Genomic DNA, 21410 nt, shown 5'->3' on the forward strand with positions numbered 1-21410 from the left:
TGGTGCAGTTAGAGATTGTAGCACAGGATTTAATGAAGCAAGCAATTGCATAGATCTGCTTGGTTAAAAACTGAAGAAGTAATTAAGGAAAGGAGTATCCTTTAATTTGCATTCTGTAAAGATTTGTTTTATTTTTATTTTCCTGGGTTTGTTTGAGACTTTGCTTTTGACAGTATATATGTCATTTTTGTCAGATTTAACCATAAATCCATTCTAGGCTGCTTTGGCCAACAATAGCATATTTTAATCAGTTGCGTTAGATATTAGTAGCAACTACTTAATAATACAAATTGAAAGCATATTTTAATGGCAAAGTTCTTGAGTGTAGTGTGCCATTTGGTGAACCTTTCTTTTGTGGCCAAATAATTCCAGTCCTCTTGATGAAGTTGTACAGATTAAGTTGGGAGCTACTCTAATATTTTTGTGGTCACAAACAATATGAATCATGCCTTATAATAATTAATATACAAGGTCAAATGGTACAAGGTTTTCTCCTGCAGGAACAAGCACAAATTCCAAAAGTAATTGTATATTGCTGATGATTTATTCAATACTTAGTCTTATTAGCAATTCACCAGATAATGAAATGGTCTATTTGCAGCTACTGTATACTTGCACTGCATAGTATCTACTTATCTCTAATTGGAATTGGTCTAATCATTTACTTTAACATTCAGTGAGATTGCCATTGGAGAATTCCCACCATCAATATCCAAGGGGTTACCAGAATCAGCAATATAACTGAACTAATTGCAAAAAAAAACATAGACAATACGAGCAGTTCAAGGATTAATTCCTGACTTCCCAGAAACTTTCTGTAATTGACAAGGAGTTAGGCAGGAATATATCCATATGTCTTGGTGAATGCACAAATATGTTTGGTTCTGACAGTATTTGCACCAGAAGCATTTTACCTGATCACTGAAATCATTATTTTACATACTCACTCCGGTGCATTACATCTGCATATGCGCCACACCAACTTTGTGAGGCTTTAGCAATGATCTATCAGATCTGCAACTTTTTAGTATTTAGAAGGACAATGAAACCAGTAATCAAGTACCACTACTAATCAGCTCTTCCATATAGCTTAGAAATACCATTGTGTCAGCATGAATTAATCAGTCTGATGGAGTGGTGGAAGAAGCCTGGTCCTGCTTTAATGCTGCGGTACTGTTGTGGTTGGAGTGACTCGGGTCCCCAATGATCCTTTGGGCCCTTATTTTTACACACTTCTCTTTGTAAATGTTCTGAATAGTGGGAAGTTCATATTCACAGATGTGCTGGGCTGTCCGCACCACTCTCTGCAGAGCCCTGTGATTGGGGGAAGTATAATTCCCATACCAGGCAGTGATACAGCTAGCTTTCAATTGTGCACCTGTAGAAAGTCCTTGGGATTTGGGGATTTATGCCAAAGTTCTTTAACTGTCTGAGGTGAAAGAGGTGCTGTTGTGCTTTTTTCACCACAAAGCTGATATGTACAGACCAAGTGAGATCCTCAGTGAAGTGTATTCTGGGGAACTTGAAGCTGTTCACTGTCAACCCCAGATCCATTTATGTCAATAGGGGCAAACCTGTCTCCATTCCTCCTTTAGTCCACAACCAGCTCCTTTGTCTTTGCAACATTGAGAGGTTGTTTTCTTGACGCCGCTGTGTCAGGGTGATGAATTCTCTGTAGGCTGCCTCGTTACTATTTGAGATAAGCCAATCAATGTAGTATCATCTGCAAATTTAATTAGCAGATTGGAGTTGTGGGTGGCAATATAGTCATGGGTATACAGGGAATATTGGAGGGGACTCAGTACACAGCCCTAAGGGGCTCCTGTATTGAGAGACAGGATTGGTGGTGAGGGATCCCACTCTTACAACCTGCTGGCAATCTGACAAGAAGTCCAGGATCCAGCTGCAGAAGGCAGGATGAAGGCTGAGGTCTCTGAGCTTCTTGTCAAGTCTAGAGGGAATTATGGTGTTGAATACTGAACTGTAGTCACTTAAGCATCCCTCTTCTCCAGCTGTGTAAGAACGATGTGCAGAGCTGTGGCTATTGCATTATCTGTTGGTCGGTAGGCAAATTGTAGAGGGTCCAGTGTGTGTGGTAGCATGCTGCAGATGTTGTCCTTGACCAGCCTCTTAAAGTGTATGCTTATTATTGAGGTGAGTGTGATAGGATGCCAGTCATTTAGACATGTTACCTTGGTGCTTTTGGGTACAGGGACAATGGTGGATGTTTTGAAGCAGGATGGCATTCTACACTGGGAGAGGGAGAGATTAAAAATGTCTGCAGACATACCTGCCAGTTGTGCTGCACACACTCTTTGAGTACCTACCCTGGGATGCCATCCGGCCCTGCAGCCTTGCGGCTGTTTACTTGTTGGAAACACCTGCGTACTTCAGCCTCAGAGACGACCAACGTGCGGATTGTATTGGCGGCTCTCCTTGGGGGCTCAGTGTTAAGCTCATCTGGGAGAGAGGCAGCAATGTTGTCAGCACCACTGTGTTTAGCTTTGAAGTCTGCATTGGTGTGCAGACCTTGCCATAAGCTGCATGTGTTGTTGGTGGAGAGTTATGTCTAGATCTTGTCCCTGTATTGTCGTTTTGCTGACTTTGCGTAAATCGTAGCTGCGTTTCTTGAGTTCCTGGTGGTTATGAGCAGTGAACGTTATGTCTCGTGCAATGAGTGCAGTGCACATGGAAATGTTGATCCAGTGTTTCTGGTTTGGATAGTCCCCTAAAAATCGGTCAGGGTCAACTTCCTTGATACACTTCTGAGTGAAGCTCATGACCTCTTTCGTGAACTCTGAGACATCCTCATCACGAAAGACATTCCAGTTGATGTCATCACGGCAGTCCTGTAGCAGGGAGACTGATTGGTTGGATCAACAGTGGACTGTTTTAACTATGACTGCCTCTTGTTTCAGGATGGAGGAGTGGTCAGACTTCCCTAATGGTGGATAGAGGAGCACTTTGTAAGTGTTGCAGAAGGGAGAGTAGCAGTGGTTGAATATGCTATCTCCCCGTGTGCTCATCAGGATGTGTTGACAAAACTTCGGAGAGTCTTTAGTCGGCGGTGCTCGATAAAAGTCTCCAGTGATAATAAAAGCAGCCTCCGGGTGTACATTCTCCAGGGTGCTGATGGTCTCGTATAGTTCCTTGAGAGCGAGGTCAGTATCAGTCTGCAGTGAAATATGCATAGCTGTGATAATAACAGCCATGAACTCCCCAGGCAGCCAGAAAGGTCTGCACAACAGCACAAAGTACTTTAGATCCAGGGAACAAAAGGATTTGAGGGCATGCACATTTCATGGGTCACACCAAGCATTATTGACCATGAAGCATACCTCCATCTCCTTTACTCTCCCAGAGTGGTGTTTAGATCTGTCGGGCTGGAACAGGAAGAACCCAGAGGGCTCAATGACGTGATCTGGTATCTCCTCTGTCAGCCAGTCTCCACGAAGGACAAAATATTACATTACTTTGTTTCCCACTGATAGGAGATTCTGGCTCTCAGTTTGCACAGCTTGTTGTCCAGGTACGAATGTTATCCAGAAATATGCCAGGGAGCAGCCCCTGATTAGCCGTCTCAACTTCACCAGGATGCTAGCCCTTCTCCCTCGCCTCTGGTGCTGCTTCCAAAGTAGCGACGGTGTAGTAAATGAGCCTCCCACGGATCGTGTAAGCAGGGATTCCCAGTGTAGAAAAGGCGGCACGTTGTGGGTAAATGCTATCTTCCTGATGTTCAGAAGAGTCAGTCGATCATATCTGATGAGACTATCAGCTGCTTGAGCAAGAAACGCAAAAGAAATTTCAGAAATTAGCAGTACACTGTAAAGTTGGTACGGAGCTTGCAACACGGCTGCTGTAAGGGTGCCATCTTGCTAGTAAACTTGGCGATTACTCAGAATCTTATGGAAGTGAGTCAAATAAACTTTCTAATCCCCCATTTCCTATTCAGTTATTGTTGTTCATGACAGCCATCACATGGAGAGATTAAACAACAGTGCAAAATTAAGTTTATCAAGGAGCTTGTCAAGATTTTCTAAGTAATATACAGCTGACCATGTCCTGAATGACCTGTCTGCCAGTCTGGGCCAGTTATTGGAAGACAGTGGTTTAAAATACTATAAAGTAATCTATGTTATGTAATCCTTTTATGCACATTTACAATAGTAGTAAGCATGTCCATTTCATGATCCTTGTAAAGGTAATGTATTTAGTGTAAAAGTGTCCTTCAAAAAATGGCACTGCTATCGTATCACATTAACACAGACTTACAACATGCTTAAACTGAGAACCATGATTAACTGTGAGTGATTAGTAGCAACATAAATGTATATTATCCCTTATTACTAGATTATTATTAGGTTAGGGCAAGAGCTCTGATATTAGAATATTTAGAAAAGCGTGCCAGGTGTAAGTCCAGATTTAGTTTACCTTGAATGGAAGAGATTAATAAAGATGGTACAGTGATAATTAGCCAGCTGTTGGTGTTGTGGCATCAGTACTGGACTTTGGGGCAAATGGTCCTGAGTTCAAATCTGGCTGGCTCCTTGCACACTTTCCATCTGCGCTGGTTTGAGCGAACAGTCAAGTGCTACAGAAGCTGCACAAATACCGTCCAATGCACCATGAGGCACATAATGGAACAACAACAGTGATAATTGTATGCTTAACATGCTAGAGATATTCAGAGGAGTTCAGAGGTGTTGTAATCAAAGAATCAAACTGCTGTGGACCTCTGCAATATTACTATATTCAATTGATAATGATAATGGCACTTGAAGGGGAGAATATTCAAAGAATATCTCCTGCCATTCTGCTGTCCAGTTTGAATTTATACCAGATGATATTGCTGAATTTACAAGTTTCTTCAGTTAACTCTCGTTAATTTTTTGGTCTGTGGTAATGTCCATGACCCAGCTCCACCTAAATATTGATGATTGCAAGAGAAAATTATTATAGTTTGTGGAGACAGAGATTGCACAAACTCTGGATATTACTGTAGGAATTCCTCAGGGAAGTGTCCTTCGTCTAGTAACTTCAGCTGCCTCTGTTAGGGTGCCAAGGTAATGTAGCAGTTAGCACAGTGCTGTTACAGCTCTGGGTTCTCTGGAGTTCAGAGTTCAATTCTGGCTCCGATCTGTAACGAGCTTCTATGTCCTCCCCATGAAATGTGTGTATTTTTCCCCAGTTTCCTTCAACAGTCCAAAGATGTACCAGCAAGATTAATTGGCCATGATAAATTATCTGGTGATTAGGTAAGCATTAATATGAGTTGTAGAGTTGATGAGGTGCATGGCTTGAAGAACTGGAAGGGCCTACTCTGCGCTGTTTTACTAAATAAAATCATAGTTTGAAGCTATTATTCATGTTAACCTAGAGTAAACAAATTGCTAAGTTAAAAACTCAATAGAATGCCCTCTAACTCTGGTTGAACCTTTTATTCATTTATTGTATTCTGAGATGCAGCATGGAAGAGGTCCTTTCAGCCATACAGCTGTGCAGTCAGCAATCCGTCTATTTAATCCTAGCCTAATTGCAGTAAGAATGTACTAACTCCTTACAGACTGTGCCAGAATTGAACTTTGACTTCGGACTGTAATAGTATCACGTTAACTGCTGTGCTACAGTGGTGCCCTTGAATGACACGACTGTCTTATTCCAACCAATCAACATCTTATAAAAAGTTTGTCAACAATCACATTCTAACATACTTATGTGATGTGGACATTGAGGGCAGTAAATTCCCTGAATTAATGATGCAACAGACACACAGCTTTATGTAGGTTTTTCAGTGATAGACAGCTGGTGTGCAATCCAAAGGATTACTTAGAGGTTGAAATGCAGAATTCTCAGGATAGTCTTTCTGGTACAGCTCTTTGTAAGAAAGTAGAGGCCTTGGGCCTCATCTCTTTTGTGCCAGTTTCTCATAGTCCTCAATTCCTTGATCTTACAAAATTTTTATCTTTTTTTAAACACCCCCAATGATCTAGTGTCTACAACTTTTTGGATTATTTAGCAACAGGGTAAAGAACCTGGTGGAATCTGATAATGGGGAAACAGCAGAATTATATTACAATCAATGTTCTAGTCTCTGACTAGTATATCCCATGTGATTTAGATTGATCGGAGTTTGATTTTTTTAAATATATACAGTATATTAAACTTACAGATATAGATATCTCACTTCCATTTGCCTTCATCTTTTCATTTCTGTCCATGTTTTCACATGGAATTTTATACACAGGAATAATTTTTTTAATAATTGTTTGTCTTCATTCTTAGATGATGAAATTTGCTTGGGATAACTACAGACGATACGCATGGGGATCTAATGAACTCAAGCCATTGTCAAAGAATGGACATGCAAGTGGTTTATTTGGTGAGTAACCAACTAAAACAATTATTTCTTACAAATAAAATGGGATAGAGGCACTTTATAACCCATTTGGTATGTCTGTGCTAACAGAAAAAAGATTGTAGTAATTTGTGGAAAGCAAGACTATTATAGTTGTAAGTACAGGTCTCTAGATTTCCTAGATTTTTAGCCAGATTTAGAGGAGCAATTTATAAATCAGTGTCCTGACAAATAAGTAGGTGGCTAATGCAACCAGTAATGAGGGATTTCCAATTCCCCAGCCCCGACCGCTTCATTTTTACCATGGATGTTCAATCCTTATACACCTCCATCCGCCATCAAGAAGGCCTCAAAGCCCTCCGATACTTTTTGGATAACAGACCCCACCAGTTCCCCAGCACCACCACACTCCTCTGGTTGGCGGAGCTTGTTCTAACTCTCAATAACTTCTCTTTTGGTTCTTCCCACTTTCTCCAGATCAAGGATGTAGCCATGGGCACTTGCATGGGCCCCAGTTATGCCTACCTCTTTGTGGGTTATGTGGAACAGTCTATGCTCCAAATCTATACTGGCACCACTCCCCAACTTTTCCTCCGCTACATTGACGACTACATTGGTGCTGCTTCCTGCACCCATGCTGAGCTCATCAATTTCATCAATTTTGCTTCTAACTTTCACCCAGCCCTTAAATTCACTTGATCCATCTCAGACACTTCTCTCCCCTTTCTTGATCTCTCGGTCTCCATCTCTGGAGACAGACTATCCACTAACATCTTCTACAAACCCACTGACTCCCATAACTATCTTGACTATACCTCTTCCCACCCTGCCCAATGCAAAAATGCCATTCTCTATTCCCGGTTCCTCCGTCTCCGCTGCATCTGCTCCCAGGGTGAAGCTTTCCGTTCCAGGACTTCTCAAATGTCCTCTTTCTTTCAGGATCGTGGTTTCCCTTCTGGTGTCATCAAAGATGCCCTCACCCGCATCTCCTCCACTTCCCGCACTTCAGCCCTTAACCCATCCTCTTGTCACCACAACAGGGACAGGGTTCCCCTTGTCCTCACCTACCACCCCACCAGCCTCCAGATCTAACACATTATCCTCCGCAACTTCCGCCACCTTCAACAGGACCCCACCACCAAGCACGTCTTTCCCCTCCCCACAGAACTCCCACCTGGCACATACCTGCAAGCGCAAATGCTACACTTGTCCCCACACCTCCCCCCTTACCACCATTCCGGGCCCCAGACAGTCCTTCCAGCTGAGGCAACACTTCACCTGCGAGTCTGCTGGAGTCGTCTATTGCATCCGGTGCTCCCGGTGCGGCCTCCTCTACATCGGTGAGACCTGAAGCAGATTGGGGGACAGCTTTGTCGAGCACCTACGCTCCGTCCGTCAAAATAGACAGGACCTCCCGGTTGCCACCCACTTCAAGTCTGCCTCTCATTCCCATCTAGATATGTCCATACATGGCCTCTCTTACTGCCATGATGAGGCCAAACTCAGGTTGGAGGAGCAACACCTCATCTACCGTCTGGGTAGCCTCCAGCCTGGTGGTATGAACATTAAATTCTCCCCCTCCCGGTAATTCCCTCCCCCTCCCCCTTCCCCTATCCCAGGTCCCTCTCTGCCTCTCTCCCCTTTCAACTTTCTGCTTCTTTATCTTTACAGTTCTTTCATGCTTATCCCCTCCCCCTTTATCTTTCCTCTGATTGGTTTTCCACCCGGCGCCTCTAGGCCCTACCCCCTCCCCTATCTCTATTACTGGGCTTCGGCCCGCTCTTCTTCCCCATTCCTGATGAAGGGTCTCGGCCCAAAACGTTGGCTACTCTTTTCTCACGGATGCTGCCTGGCCTGCTGAGTTCTTCCAGCGTTGTGTACGTATTCTTTGATCCACAGCATCTGCAGTTGTATTTTTTGTGTTTCAGTAGTGAGGGATATTGGTTGAATGGATCTACTTGGGTGACTGGGGGACAGGGTTGGTGAGCTTGTGGAGTCAGTAGGTGCGGGCTTTGTGAGTAGGATAGTAGTTTCATAGGTGGGGAGACATCCATGGGAGCAGAATGAGAAAGTAAAGTGGTGTACCCTCTTTAAGGCAACTTCATCTTTCCAGAACTAACTGAAAATTGGCCAAATTATATTCTTAAAGCAAGTAACATTTCTGGAACTAAGTTTATTCATGTTCACCAAGGTAACTGCACTGATATCAAGAGATGAATCTGTTTTCTATAAACATGGCAGCTATATCCTGCAGGATTCTCTTTGTAAGTTTATGTTGCATTCTAGTAATTCTGGCTGAAACAAGTGGCTCAAAATTACATTTCTCTAGCCCACAGGGAAACATATCAGGCTGATACAGTGGAAGTATCTAACTTCTGTAACCCTGGTGCTTTATTGGAAATGAACTTTGCTTTTTCAGAAACACATTTCTACCTATACCAGAAATACATTCCTAGAAATTAGAATTGTGGATGTTTTAAAGTTTGATTTTTGCCTAAATTAGATTTTGTGCTTGGTAAATCAAACAGCAATCATGTCCAGGTCAAGTAGTGACCACTGAGAAATTGCTTTGGCTACTTTCAGGCATAATTCACTTAGTATGCTTGAGATCTGCCTTGTAGCTGTCAGGTATCAAGTAACATCATTGAGTGCCCAGCAGCCATTTTCAAGTTTATTGACAGAAATGTGGTGGCCCAGGTGTACAGGAGAATGTTGTATCCCAGTGGTCTTGCCTGTTTTGCCTCACTTTCAGCTTCACTGTATATCTGACAAGAAAGGATTAAGAGATTACCTATTTTCCCAACAGTCAATAAGACAGTAATGTGGCAGCTTCCATTGGAAAATGCATAGGTAAGGTTTTTGCATATTGTTCTAGGTGAAAAACATTTCAACAATTTTGTTCACTAGATTTTCTAGAGATTTCCTTATTATTTGTGCCACTGAGTTGTATACAACTAGTATGTGCAGCTCTTATTTAGGTCAAAAGAGTGACCTCCAAATCCTAAAATCTTCAAACTCAATTCCTCAGTTTCCAAGGAACTTACTCAACTCTTTAGACAAACTGATTATGATAGATCAGAGATGTTCAGTGCTTCTGGTATCAGATCTTCTTAGAGGCTTGTTTGAGTAAAAATACTTTGTATATCTTTTGATAACTTTAAGCAACATTTTTGATGCAATGCCTTTAGTTCTTTGCGTGGATTTCAACATTTCCTTGGTTTCTCAAGCAAGGCCACTGTTTAAGATTTAAGGGATTCTGATTTTTCCATGTTTTTATCAAATTGATATATTACATGTGTTTGTTCTATATCTCTTGATTACCTTAGTAGGATACAAGCCTTATTTTCCCATATTCTCCTTTGGTGATCACTATTCAGCCACTAATTTGTTCCTGTGTATGGAACCTAGAAGCAAAGTTTGCTTGCCTTTATAGAATAACATTGCTCTTGCATACCTAAACTAATTAATAGAGCAATTAGAAAATCTAACTGTGTGGAGTCCCTTGAGGAAGAATGAATGAAAGATAAGCGTGCAGGCAATGACAAGCATTTTAAAAGGATTAGTAGCAGTTTAGAATTTAGCAGATGGAGATGGATTGGTTGAGAAAAAAAGATAGAGTATGAGAATAAACTTGGAGTGAGTATAAAACTGAATGTAAAAGTTTTTATAAATATGTGAAAAGATTAGATAAGACAAATATAGCACACTTGTAATCAACAAAGGGCAAATTTATAATGGAAAAAATTCAATTCTTGTCCTCCTTTGTGAAGATCCCATAATTAAATCCCAGGAAATATTGGGGAATACAAGATCTAGTGAGAAAGAGAACTAAATAAAGTCCTGTTAAGGAAATGGTTTTAGAAGAAATAAAGCCTGGTATATTTAAAGAACCAGCTGGTAGATTTTTCTGAGTGGCAAACAACAACACTTGGAGACCCCAGCTGTGCCTGATTGGGTGTTGGGCAAGGATCCAGAGATGAAAAGAGAGCTTAAAGTTAAGGAACCCTTGGGGAACAGTGATCACAATATGATCAAGTTTGCTTTGAAATTTGAGAAGGAGAAACAAAATTCCAATGTGTCAGTATTTCAGTGGAATAAAGGAAATTACAATGGCATGAGAAGGGAACTGGCCAGAGTTGACTGGAAAGGGACACTAGCAGGAAGGACAGCAGAGCAGCAATGACTGGAGTCTCTGTGAAAAATGAGGGAAGTGCATGACAGATATATTCCAAATAAGAAATTTTCAAATTGAAGAAGGACATGACTGAGGCTGACATGTTAAGTCAGAACCAAAGTAAAAGCAAAAGAGAGGGTATATGAGGAAGCCAAAGTTAGTGGGAAGATAGAGGATTGGGAAGCTTTTTAAAATATGTAGAAGGAAACTAAGAAGGAAGTAAAGATAAATTATGAAAGGAAGCTGGTGACTAATGTCAAAGAAGATATTAAAAGCTTTTTTAAGTATATAAAGGGTAAAAGAGAGTTGAGGTTATATATAGGACCAATAGAAAATAATGCTGGAGATATTGTAATTAGAGATGGCAGGAACTGAATGCACATTTTGCATCAGTCTTCACATTGGAAGACATCTGCAGTATACTGGGCATTCAAGACTGTCAGGGAAGTGTAGTATGTGGAGTGAAAATTATGACTGAGAAGGTGCTCAGGAAGCTTAATGTTTGAGGATGGATAAATCTCCTGGTCTTGATGGTATGCACCCTTGGGTTCTGAGGGAAATAGCTGGAAAGATTTTGGAGGCATTAACAATGATCTTTCAAGAATCGATAGATTCTGGCATTGTACTGGATGACTGGAAAATTGCAAATATTACTCCGCTATTTAAGAAGGGTGAGACGCAGCAGAAAGGAAACTATAGACTTGTTAGCCTGACATCAGTGGTTGGGAAGTTGTTGGAATCAATTGTTAGGGATGAGATTACGGAGTACCTGGAGGCACATGACAAGATAGGCCAAAGCCAGCATGGTTTCCTGAAAGGAAAATCCTGACTGGCTGACTTACTGCAATTTTTTGAGGAAATCACAAGCAGAGTAGACAAAGGAGATGCAGTAGATGTGGTGAACTTGGATTTTCCGAAGGCCTTTGATAAGGTGCCACACATGAGGCTGCTTAGCAGGATAAGAGCCCATGGAACTGCAGTGGAGTTACTAGCATGGGTGGAACATGGGCTGATTGGCAGAAAACAGAATAAAGGGATCCTATTCTGGCTGGCTGCCAGTTACCAGTGGAGTTCCACGGGGGTCTGTGTTGGGACCACTGCTTTTTTTTTAATGATGTATGTCAATGATTTGGACTATGGGATTAATGGATTTATGGTTAAATTTTCCAGTGATACAGATATAGGTGGAGGAACAAGTAGTATTGAGGAAAAAGAGAGACTTAAATAGTTTAGGGGAATGGGCAAAGAAGTGACAAATGAAATACAATGTTGGAAAGTGTTTGGTCATGCACTTTGGCAGACTATTATTTAGATAGAGAGAGAATTCAAAATGCAAAGACGCAAAGGGACTTGGGAGTCCTTGTGCAGGATACCCTAAAGGTTAACCTCCAGGTTGAGTCAGTGGTGCAGAAGGCGAATGCAATGTTGGCATTCATTTCTAGAGGTATAGAATATAAGAGTAGGGATATGATGTTGAAACCCTATAAAGCACTAGTGAGACCATACTTGGAGTATTGTGTGCAGTTTTGGGCTCCTTATTTCAGAAAGGATATACTGACATTGAAGAGGGTTCAGAGAAGATTCACGAGTATGATTCCAGGAATGAAAGGGTTACCATATGAAGAATGTCTGGCAGCTCTTGGGTTGTATTCCTTGGAGTTCAGGAGGATGGGGAGGGTATCTCATTGAAACATTCTGAATGTTAAAAAGCCTGAGCCTGAACAGATTAGATATGGCAAAGTTATTTCCCATGGGGAGTCTAGGACAAGAGGGCATGACTTCAGGATTGAAGGATGTCTGTTTAGAACACAGATGCGGAGAAACTACTTCAGTCAGAGGGTGGTAGATCTGTGGAATTTGTTGCCACAAGTGGCTGTGGAGGCCAAGTTATCGGGTGCATTTAAGGCAGACAGAGATAGGTTCTTGATTAGCCAGAGCATCCAAGGGTATGGGGAGAAGGCAGGCGAGTGGGGATGACTGGAAGAATTAGATCAGCCCATGACTGAATGGCGGAGTGGACTCGATGGGCTGAATGGCCTACTTCTGCTCCTATATCTTATGGTCTTATGACATCTGTGGAGACAAAAGGCGTATGCTGATCCTTTGGTTGAGAGCCTGCATTAGGAAGAAGAAAGATTGAAAGTATATAACAGTACAAGGGAAAGGTGGGACTGAAGCAGGTATGTAATGGATGGAATCAAATGAGGGGAGGTTGATAAACTGGTGGATCCAGGTAGGAAGGGGAAAGGGATGGGAATTGGGAACAAATTGAGAAGACAAATAAGTGGATATCTGCAAGTGTGTGTGTATCCACAGATGTGCACATTTGTAAAACACTGGTGGTGTGGACAATGTGGAAAATTCACGACTATTCATACTATTAGTTCCTACCTGTGCAGAATATGAGAATGAAATGTTGCTCTTCCAATTTGCATTTGGCCTCTCACAATATTGCACTCATTTATGTCACTTTTACCTTACCTCTAGAATTTAGCTCATTAGTCCATGTTTACTCCATGCCATATGAAATGTTTTCTATTCTGAATCACTAACATTGCTCTGATATTAAATGGACAAAATGCTCAGCAGGTAATAGGTTGAAGACCCCTCATTAGATTGGGAAGGAGAAAACTTGTCTTTGTTGTTATTTCCAGTGCTGCTACCTTGCATGTTTAGTGTTTCTAGCTGCTTCTGTTGCCACGACGAAGGCTGTGCTTAGTCTCCAAAGTTATTGTGCGGTGGTTAAGCCTACTAATGTCATCAAAGACTGATGAAACATCAACAGGCAGATCAGTGAGGATATATAGTCGGGCTCTCACCCTTGTTGCTGTTCTCACAATTGGCCAGATGTACTCTGGCTGCTGTGACTTCAGAACTCAACCAATTGGTCAAGATGTTGTTAGCAAGTTATTATGGACCCTGAAAGTCTCTACAAGAATACATTCTGTATTCTTGCTGTTTTCAAGTGCTTTCCCCATGTGGTGTTTAATAGCTGAGGCAGGACATCAGGGACAATCAGTTTTCATTGGCTGTGACTGATTTGATGAAATGAGACTTCATCAAATGTGAATGTTGAAGTTTCAAAGGATGACAAGGAGGTAATGGGGCACAGTTCAAATTAAATTTATTATCAGAGTACATGAAGTTACAAGAAAAAGTCTGTGAACCCCCTGCAATCGTTGAATACAATGGACAACCACTAGTAATATTTGCAGTAAAACAACAACACACACAAAATGCTGGTGGAACACAGCAGGCCAGGCAGTATCTATAGGGAGAAGCGCTGTCGATGTTTCGGGCAGAGACCCTTCGTCAGGACTAACTGAAAGGAAAGATAGTAAGAGATTTGAAAGTAGTGGGGGGAGGGGGAAATGCAAAATGATAGGAGAAGACCGGAGGGGGTGGGATGAAGCTAAGAGCTGGAAAGGTGATTGGCAAAAGTGATACAGAGCTGGAGAAGGGAACGGATCATGGGACGGGAGGCCTCAGGAGAAAGAAAGGAAGGGGGGGGGGGGGAGCACCAGAGGGAGATGGAGAATAGGCAAACAACTAAATATGTGTCAGGGATGGGGTAAGAAGAGGAGGAGGGGCATTAATGGAAGTTAGAGAAGTCAATGTTCATGCCATCAGGTTGGAGGCTACCCAGCCGGTATATAAGGTGTTGTTCCTCCAACCTGAGTTTGGATTCATTTTGACAATAGAGGAGACTATGGATAGACATATCAGAATGGGAATGGGACGTGGAATTAAAATGTGTGGCCACTGGGAGATCCTGCTTTTTCTGGTGGACCGAGTGTAGGTGTTCAGCGAAACGGTCTCCTAGTCTGCGTCGGGTCTCACCAATATATAAAAGGTCACACCGGGAGCACCGGACGCAGTATACCACACCAGCCGACTCACAGGTGAAGTGTCGCCTCACCTGGAAGGACTGTCTGGGGCCCTGAATGGTGGTAAGGGAGGAAGTGTAAGGGCAGGTGTAGCACTTGTTCCGTTTACAAGGATAAGTGCCAGGATTATACGTTGGACATTCTCCGTAACTTCCGCCACCTCCAACGGGATCCCACTACCAAACACATTTTTCCCTCCCCCCCCCCCCCCCCCCCTGCTTTTTGCAGGGATCGCTCCCTACGCAACTCCCTTGTCCACTCGTCCCCCCCATCCCTTCCCACCGACCTCCCTCCTGGCACTTATCCTTGTAAATGGAACAAGTGCTACACCTGCCCTTACACTTCCTCCCTTACCACCATTCAGGGCCCCAGACAGTCCTTCCAGGTGAGGCGACATTTACCTGTGAGTCGGCTGGTGTGGTATACTGCGTCCGGTGCTCCCGGTGTGGCCTTTTATTATATTGGTGAGACCCGACGCAGACTGGGAGACCGTTTCGCTGAACACCTACGCTCGGTCCGCCAGAAAAAGCAGGATCTCCCAGTGGCCACACATTTTAATTCCACGTCCCATTCCCATTCTGATATGTCTATCCATGGCCTCCTCTATTGTCAAAATGAATCCAAACTCAGGTTGGAGGAACAACACCTTATATACCGGCTGGGTGGCCTCCAACCTGATGGCATGAACATTGACTTCTCTAACTTCCGTTAATGCCCCTCCTCCTCTTCTTACCCCATCCCTGACATATTTAGTTGTTTGCCTATTCTCCATCTCCCTCTGGTGCTCCCCCCTCCCCCTTTCTTTCTCCTGAGGCCTCCCGTCCCATGATCCGTTCCCTTCTCCAGCTCTGTATCACTTTTGCCAATCACCTTTCCAGCTCTTAGCTTCATCCCACCCCCTCCGGTCTTCTCCTATCATTTTGCATTTCCCCCTCCCCCCACTACTTTCAAATCTCTTACTATCTTTCCTTTCAGTTAGTCCTGACGAAGGGTCTCGGCCCGAAACGTCGACAGCACTTCTCCCTATGGATGCTGCCTGGCCTGCTGTGTTCCACCAGCATTTTGTGTGTGTTGTTTGAATTTCCAGCATCTGCAGATTTCCTCGTAATATTTGCAGTGTTCTAATTTGTTCTGTATTTTATTTACTTGTATAATTTGTTGCTCTGTTAAATGGTAGTTTCCTTTTTTAAATATCTTTTAAACTATTTCCATGAAACCAAGTAATTGGGACAGCCACTTAATTGGGCAAAAATGTACTGTTCTTGATGTGTCCCAATTAACTGGAATCCACTATATTTTGCTTTCCCACAATGAAATGCAATAGTGACCATTTATAGATTGCTTTATGCCACTACAGAAGTTCACCTAGCACTTCCAAATGTGAGTCACTCTTGTACCTCAGTACAATTTCTGCATGGGGGTGGCGATATGCTTGTCCTCTTGTTTTGAAGAATTTTAAGGGTATTGTAGGTCATCTTGAACCACTTTGTCTCAACACTGTACACACTCCTTGAATAAGCTGGCCTTCCTAGTGCATTATGGAGCTGGGATTATCAGGTAGATCCTTAACCTACACCCTTTAGTTTTGACTCCTGAACAGGGCTTTATCACCTCCACAAATCCTCCCCTAACAATCCATCGTAAGGACATACTGTCACACTGCTGCTATATCCATGTGGCACACTGATTTGGTTGAGCTAGAATTGGTAGCCATTGTCATGTTCTCACTTTCCAATCATTTTGTAAAGTGTGAAAATATAGCTGAAACAATGTTAAAATGCTTTTTCTGCAGAAGCATCTGGAGCAAGTACCTAATTTTAAAAAGCATATACCCAAACCGTTAAATGACTAGATACCCAAATCTTCCCAATGTATGTTGCTAAATTTCCTGTTTCATGAAATTTGTAACTTGCCAACAAATGCCAAATTATAGATGGCTGAAAAGGTAGCACTGATGCATCCTGAAATAAATGAATTTTAACAGTTTGAGTGATAATTTCTGTTAAACAAATCTCCGGGTCAAAAAAAATTAATTTTATATACGGGATCTCAATCCTAGGAGAAAATTATTAAGACTTTTTAAAAGGAAATAATGAACTACTTTTACTTTTTCCATCTATTTCTTAAACCGCTACTTTAATCTATCTGTATTTCCCAGACTTTATTTCCTTTATATACATCATTTAAATCTAATTTATATTTCTTTCTTCTTCCTGGTTTGGATCCTTCATGTCTCAGTGGGGATTTTTCATTCCGATTGGTTGAAGAGCCTTGCTGCAGCTTTTCCGGCTCTCACACACTACAGATCCTCAGTAGAGGCTGCCAGGCTGGAAAAGACACCGGATCAGAGGAAATTCCCATTAACAAGCCAGCGAGAAATCTGTGAGCATCTGTCAGTGAGGTGAATAGGGACACTGTCCCTTCACTGGTGTGAGAAAAATCCTGGTCAAGGGGACTGTGAGTGTTGATTAACTCAGTAGGAGCAACACAAATGCTGGAGGAACTCAGCAGGTCAGGTCTTATCTTTGCAACCTGAGCTGCTGACTTCTCCAGCATTCTGTGTATTGCTCCAGATTTCCAGCATCTGCGGTCTTTGCTGTGTCTCTACTCAGTGAGACATTGACTGTCCTATTTGTACGCAGAAATTCTTATTCCAATATTTTTATGGAGTGTCTGGAGAACAGCACAGTTAAGAATTTTGGTGCTGTTTCTCCTTTTTAATAATTAGTGAGCTAAGTCAATGGAGTTGAGGATTGAATTTTGTCCACTGTAAATCTGTATGAGAAAACAAATTAAGTTGATATATATTTAACACCTTTCATCTTCAGAACATCACAGGAGATGATTTACATCTTGTGTATGAGAAAATGATATTCAGTTTAAAGAATCATAAGGGCCCACAGTTAGTAACAAGATAACACAAGCAGATAATTAGTTTATGTAGTGGTAGCTAAAGAATACACGATAGCCGGAAAACCAGGAACGCACCCTTGTTCTTTAAATATTCCTGAGGAATCTTTTACATTCAACATAAAGGACAGATGGGACTTCAGATATCTTGGGCAGCATTCCTAATCCTACAGACCTCCCTCAGTACAGCACTTTATTCACACTTTATTGAAATGTCAACTTACATTTCGTGCTCAAATGTCTCACGTTGAATGTATTGGCACAGCTAAAAGTTCAGAATGCTAACACCCAAGTTGAAGATGGTGCATAATGTGTGCGCAATTATATTGTCTTAAATATATAAAGCAATTGTTTATGATCATTAGTTATACCAAATCTATTGCACTTTCATTTTAGAATTGATACATGTATTTCATGTTTCTTAATCATTCTGCTTTGAAATTTATGTATATCTATCATTAGTCCAAAGTCTTGTGAGCTCCCCTTAGTTCTCATAATCAACTGCCTGTATAGCTTGGTGACAATAAATAATTCTATTAAGGTTAGCATAAACAATATAAGCTTTCATTTGGTACATTATATCTGTGGCTTATTCTAGCATGATCAAAAGTTATTTCCTCTGCTTAGCTTTCTGTTTATACAGAAATTTCTATATTTAAAACTTAAAGGCACTTTACATTTTTAAAAACTCCAGCTGTCTGTCCTTCATTTGGCATAGATTCTATGCTTAGCAATACCCATTACATTCTTGCTAATGTTTTTATTTCTTAAATTGTAAATTAATGATATCTTAACACTTACTTCTCCATAAAAGGAAGTAATATATTCTTATCCACCCTAAAAGCACTCCACAATTTCAAAACTTCCATTTAATGTCTGCACTTGTTATTGTCATTTCCCATCCCTAGCATAATCCTGTTGACTATACATTATCTGTGGCTTGAATGCTGTTTATGGGATGTGAAACAGTACAGCACAAGAGCAGGGCCTTTGAGTCATTGTCTAAGCTAACCATGCCAGTATAACTAATCTTGTCTGCCTGTGCAAGGTCTTTATCGCTTGATTTCCTGCCCGTTCATTTGCCTGATTTAGATTTGCTTAATTTATCATATGCACAACGAAACACAGGTTGTGTTGGTTGTTAACACAAACAACACATTTCACTAAGGATGTGCAGGGGGCATCCCGCAAGGTGCCAACGTGGCATGCCCACAATGTTCAGTAGAAAGACCCAAGCATCAACTGAAAAGAACAGCAACAAACAACAGCAAAGCAAGCCAGCTTCTCTCATGCTTGCACCCCTTTACCCTCTGGCTTCTTAACTATTACTATCATATCTGCATCTACCACCTCCACTGCCAGTGCATTCCAGGAACCTACCACTCTGGTTTTTTTTAAACAATAACACTTGCCTCATAAGGCTCCTTTAAAAATTCTTGCTGTCACCTTAACATTTGACATGTTTCTTTTATGAAGCATTCAGAGTTGTGCAGTGGTGCCTAACTATGCCATAACTATTAGCTGCACAAACCTGTCAAGACAAACTTTGTATTCTGCTCGACTTGATAAAACTAAATCACCTTTAATTTTTATGTTTTTTTTTTCTGTATTTCAATCTTCAACAATTATTCTTATCTGGATCCCTCAGAATTTTTCATGGTTCGCTGAGATGGAATTTGGAGATAGCTTGAATGAGTAAATCCATAGTGCATATGTCAAGCTTAATGTCATCCTGACCTTTGGTTCAGGTAATTTAAACTACACCACCCAAGCCCAGACCCATCTTCAACAGTTCTTATGAGATTATAGGATTAGAAGAGAAAAATCAGCTCCTGAAACTTCCTGGTAATTAGAAAATATGTATCTGATCTTGGACATAATTTTTGTAAGGTAATGAGTGAAACAAAGGAAACAAGTAATCATTAAAGAAAATGACTAAAAATGGAATTAAATTACTATTATTTGATGAAGAAATTGCCATCAAATTCAAATACCCTCCCCAGTTTAGAAAATTAATGAATGTAACTACAGATAGTTTGTTCAAGAATGCATTCATCAGATTACCAGGTTACAGGTATTCAAAATAGCTACTTTCCTTTAATCTTAATTGATTATATTCTTATACCATTCCACTCCTATAAAGGAAGATGAGGAAGCTGGAAGAGTCGTTTGCTTATGGTAGAGTGGGAGCACATTACTTTCATGATTATTTTGTAAGATAACCTGAAAAAAAATTTATTGGTATCTGGTTCTGAGAAGGTAAAATGGTTTGTTTCAAATTAAAGTAATGAGTCCCTTTAGAAGAAATTTCAGTTTAAATTTTGTAGATTATGTAAGATTAAAGAGTACAGCATCTTTAATTTTATTTCTGACATTGATTTAATAATCTATTCAGACACTTATTTCTTATTTTGTTTATAGCCAGCTTATTCTCTGTATATGGGGTTGATTTAGTTATTTTCTTCCTTTTCAGATTCTATTTGCATTGAATGCATTTAGATCTTTAACATTTCTTACCTCTTTTGCTACCAAGATACTTGTTAAGAAGTAATCGTTTATACTGTGGTTGGTCACATTTTTCTGTTGAGTGTTACTGTGAAGTTTCCTATTTGATTATTTTGAGAATTTGTTTTATTGTTTTTCTTATTTTTTACAGTTGCTTTAATGACGATGTGAAACTAATAAAGATGTTGCTATAAAATGCTCAAAAATAAGAGATAGATGTGATCATATCTATATACTACATTATTATTGTCACTACAGGAGGTCTTCTAGGAGCCACAATTGTAGACTCTTTGGATACACTCTTCATTATGGGTCTTCAAGAGGAATTTAGAGAAGCCAAAGAATGGGTGGAAAGCAATTTGGATTTCAATGTGGTGAGTTTTCTATTATGAATCAGATCACATAGGAAGTTTCAGTTAGATCTTACTGTGATATGTAGTTGGTGCTGAAAAAGTCTAATAACTGGAAGTGTGTAAATTTGCAAATAAACTACTTCAAAGTTTCACTTAATATCAACAAATGCATACAGTATACAACCTGAACTTCATACTCTTCACAGATATCTACAAAACAAGAACCCCATAGAGTGAATGATAGGTTCTTGCTCTCTCTCTGTTGAATGAGAGAGAGGTCATTTTTTCAACAATGAGAGCAAAGAACCAGCAGCTCGCTTTTCTAATGCGTTGTTTCTCCAAACCCTCCCTGGTCTCGGACTAGGGGAGAGAGAAAATTGGGTGATCAGTTGAATAGAGGGGTCTACCTCTGACAGCAGCCAGCGATTGACAAACATACCACCTGCTGTCTCAATTTTTAAGTCTTCCACGACATGTCAGTCAGGGAAATTGGCAAGGTACCAGGTCGCCCATGGGGCCACTCTATAGCTTCCAACCTCCCAACCCTGAGGACGCATATCTTCCAGGCCATTACTGGAGATGGTGAGCTAGGCTGCACCATTGGTCTGAAAATGAATTGATGGCTAAGAACTGTAATTTAAACTATAGGCCATGGACTCTGAAAGAACCACAATCACCTTGAAAAGAAAAGGAAGATATAAGAAAGAAAAATAAGCTTCTTTATTGTCTTCCTGCTTTGCACTTTCTCTGTATTGATAACATTTTATTCTGCATTCTGTTATTACTTCTCTCTTGTACCACCTCACTGTTTGATGAATTGATGGCAAGCAGAACAAAGTTTTTCACTGTACTTTGGTACATGTGACAATATTAAACCGATTTACCATTTAAACTGCAACTGATGAACATAAATCAGTGTTCCCAACCTTTTTTAACCTCAGCACCCCTCCTAAAAAACCTTCATACTTGCCAATGCCCTTCTTAGGCACAATATACTTTGGCATCTCCCATAGTGTAAAAACTTATCTACCATATGCTAACATGAGAAAAATGATTCTGCTTTAAATTTTTATTTGTCTTTAAACCGAGCTTACACAGTAACTGCAGCTCCGATATTAATGTGGTTTTAGCAAGAGTTGAAATATCTGGTTCAAGTTGTGACAGCAAAAGCCTTAAATCCCCATGCATAACAATGTCCAAGTGGTTTCTGTTTTCTGTAAGTATGT

General features: G+C 40.9%; 1 protein-coding gene across 1 annotated transcript in view; it reads left to right on the forward strand.

Moving 5' to 3' along the window:
- LOC140719826 (mannosyl-oligosaccharide 1,2-alpha-mannosidase IA-like) overlaps positions 1-21410 on the forward strand; it is a 121224-nt gene that overhangs the window by 16949 nt on the left and 82865 nt on the right. Inside the window, exons 2-3 of the mRNA XM_073034749.1 lie at positions 6283-6379; positions 20090-20205. Coding sequence (XP_072890850.1) covers positions 6283-6379; positions 20090-20205 — 213 coding nt within the window. The remainder of the gene's footprint in view (positions 1-6282; positions 6380-20089; positions 20206-21410) is intronic.

Source organism: Hemitrygon akajei, chromosome 32, assembly GCF_048418815.1.
Source record: "Hemitrygon akajei chromosome 32, sHemAka1.3, whole genome shotgun sequence".
NCBI classification, from domain to species: domain Eukaryota; kingdom Metazoa; phylum Chordata; class Chondrichthyes; order Myliobatiformes; family Dasyatidae; genus Hemitrygon; species Hemitrygon akajei.